The sequence below is a fragment of the Coturnix japonica genome, unplaced genomic scaffold (genome assembly GCF_001577835.2).
Source record: "Coturnix japonica isolate 7356 unplaced genomic scaffold, Coturnix japonica 2.1 chrUnrandom487, whole genome shotgun sequence".
Taxonomy (NCBI): domain Eukaryota; kingdom Metazoa; phylum Chordata; class Aves; order Galliformes; family Phasianidae; genus Coturnix; species Coturnix japonica.
This window is the reverse complement of record NW_015439882.1, coordinates 116,060-116,983: the sequence shown is the minus strand read 5'-3', so window position 1 is coordinate 116,983 and position 924 is coordinate 116,060. Positions and strand designations below refer to the sequence as shown.

The following is a 924-nucleotide window of genomic DNA, read 5'->3' as shown; positions in this document are numbered from 1 at the left end:
TTGGGATAATGGGGGGGTTAAGGGGGAGGCTGATATAAGGGGGGGTTGAGTAAAGAGGGGTATAAGGGGGGGTCTGAGATAAGGGGGGATAGGGGTGAGATAAGGGGGGGGTCTGAGATAAGGGGAGGACAAAGAGGGGGTATAGGGGGACAGAGGGGGCATAGGGGGACAGAATGGGGATAGGGGGATGGTGTGGGGAGGTGGGGATATGGGGCTATTGTGGGGCAGCTGTGGGGTCTCACCCTGCAGCCCTTTGGTGGCAAAGTGGACGTCGAGGGGGTGGCACCAATGCGCCATGTCGTCTGCCTGGGGGTCGTCCACCTGCGTCTGCCCCTCACGAAGCCCCCCCAGCACCTTCCAGGCATTTCCTAGAAGGGGGGAGGGGACATTAATGTGGGTCACAGTCACAGGGTGGGTCACAGTGTGGGTCACAGTGTGGGTCAGACCCCCCCCAACTCACCTGCATGCAGCCCCCACTTGCAGAAGAGGCGGCGCTGGGAGAAGCCGCTGGCTCCCAACAGCTGCCCAATGACGTGAACCTCTGCCATGGCCTGAGGGGGGGGGACACAATGGGACCCCCACCCCAAAAGGACAATGGGACCCTTCCCACCCCCCCCATAGGGACAATGGGACCACTGCCCCCCCATTATCCCTATTGTCACCCCACTGACCCCACAGCTCACCCCATAAGCCCCCACTGCACCCATTAGTACCCATTGTCCCCCCATAACCTTCCACTATATCCTATTAACCCCCACTGTACCTATTCCCCCCATAACCCCCCACTATAGCCCATTAACCCCCACTGCCCCCCATAGCCCCCCACTAGGCCCCATAACTCCCTCACTGCCCCCATAACCTCCCATTATACACCATTAACCCCCACTGTCCCCCATTGCCCCCCATAACCCCCACCTGTTTGTC

General features: G+C 60.3%; 1 protein-coding gene across 1 annotated transcript in view; it reads right to left on the bottom strand.

Annotated features, from left to right (window-relative positions):
• Positions 1–613, bottom strand: part of B9D2 (B9 domain containing 2) — a 5,652-nt gene extending 5,039 nt beyond the window's left edge. Inside the window, exons 1-2 of the mRNA XM_032441683.1 lie at positions 461–613; positions 216–368 (exon numbers count right to left, since the gene is read on the bottom strand). Of these exons, the coding sequence (XP_032297574.1) occupies positions 216–368; positions 461–548 (241 nt within the window). The 5' untranslated portion in view covers positions 549–613. The remainder of the gene's footprint in view (positions 1–215; positions 369–460) is intronic.
• Between the last annotated feature and the right edge of the window lie 311 nt (positions 614–924).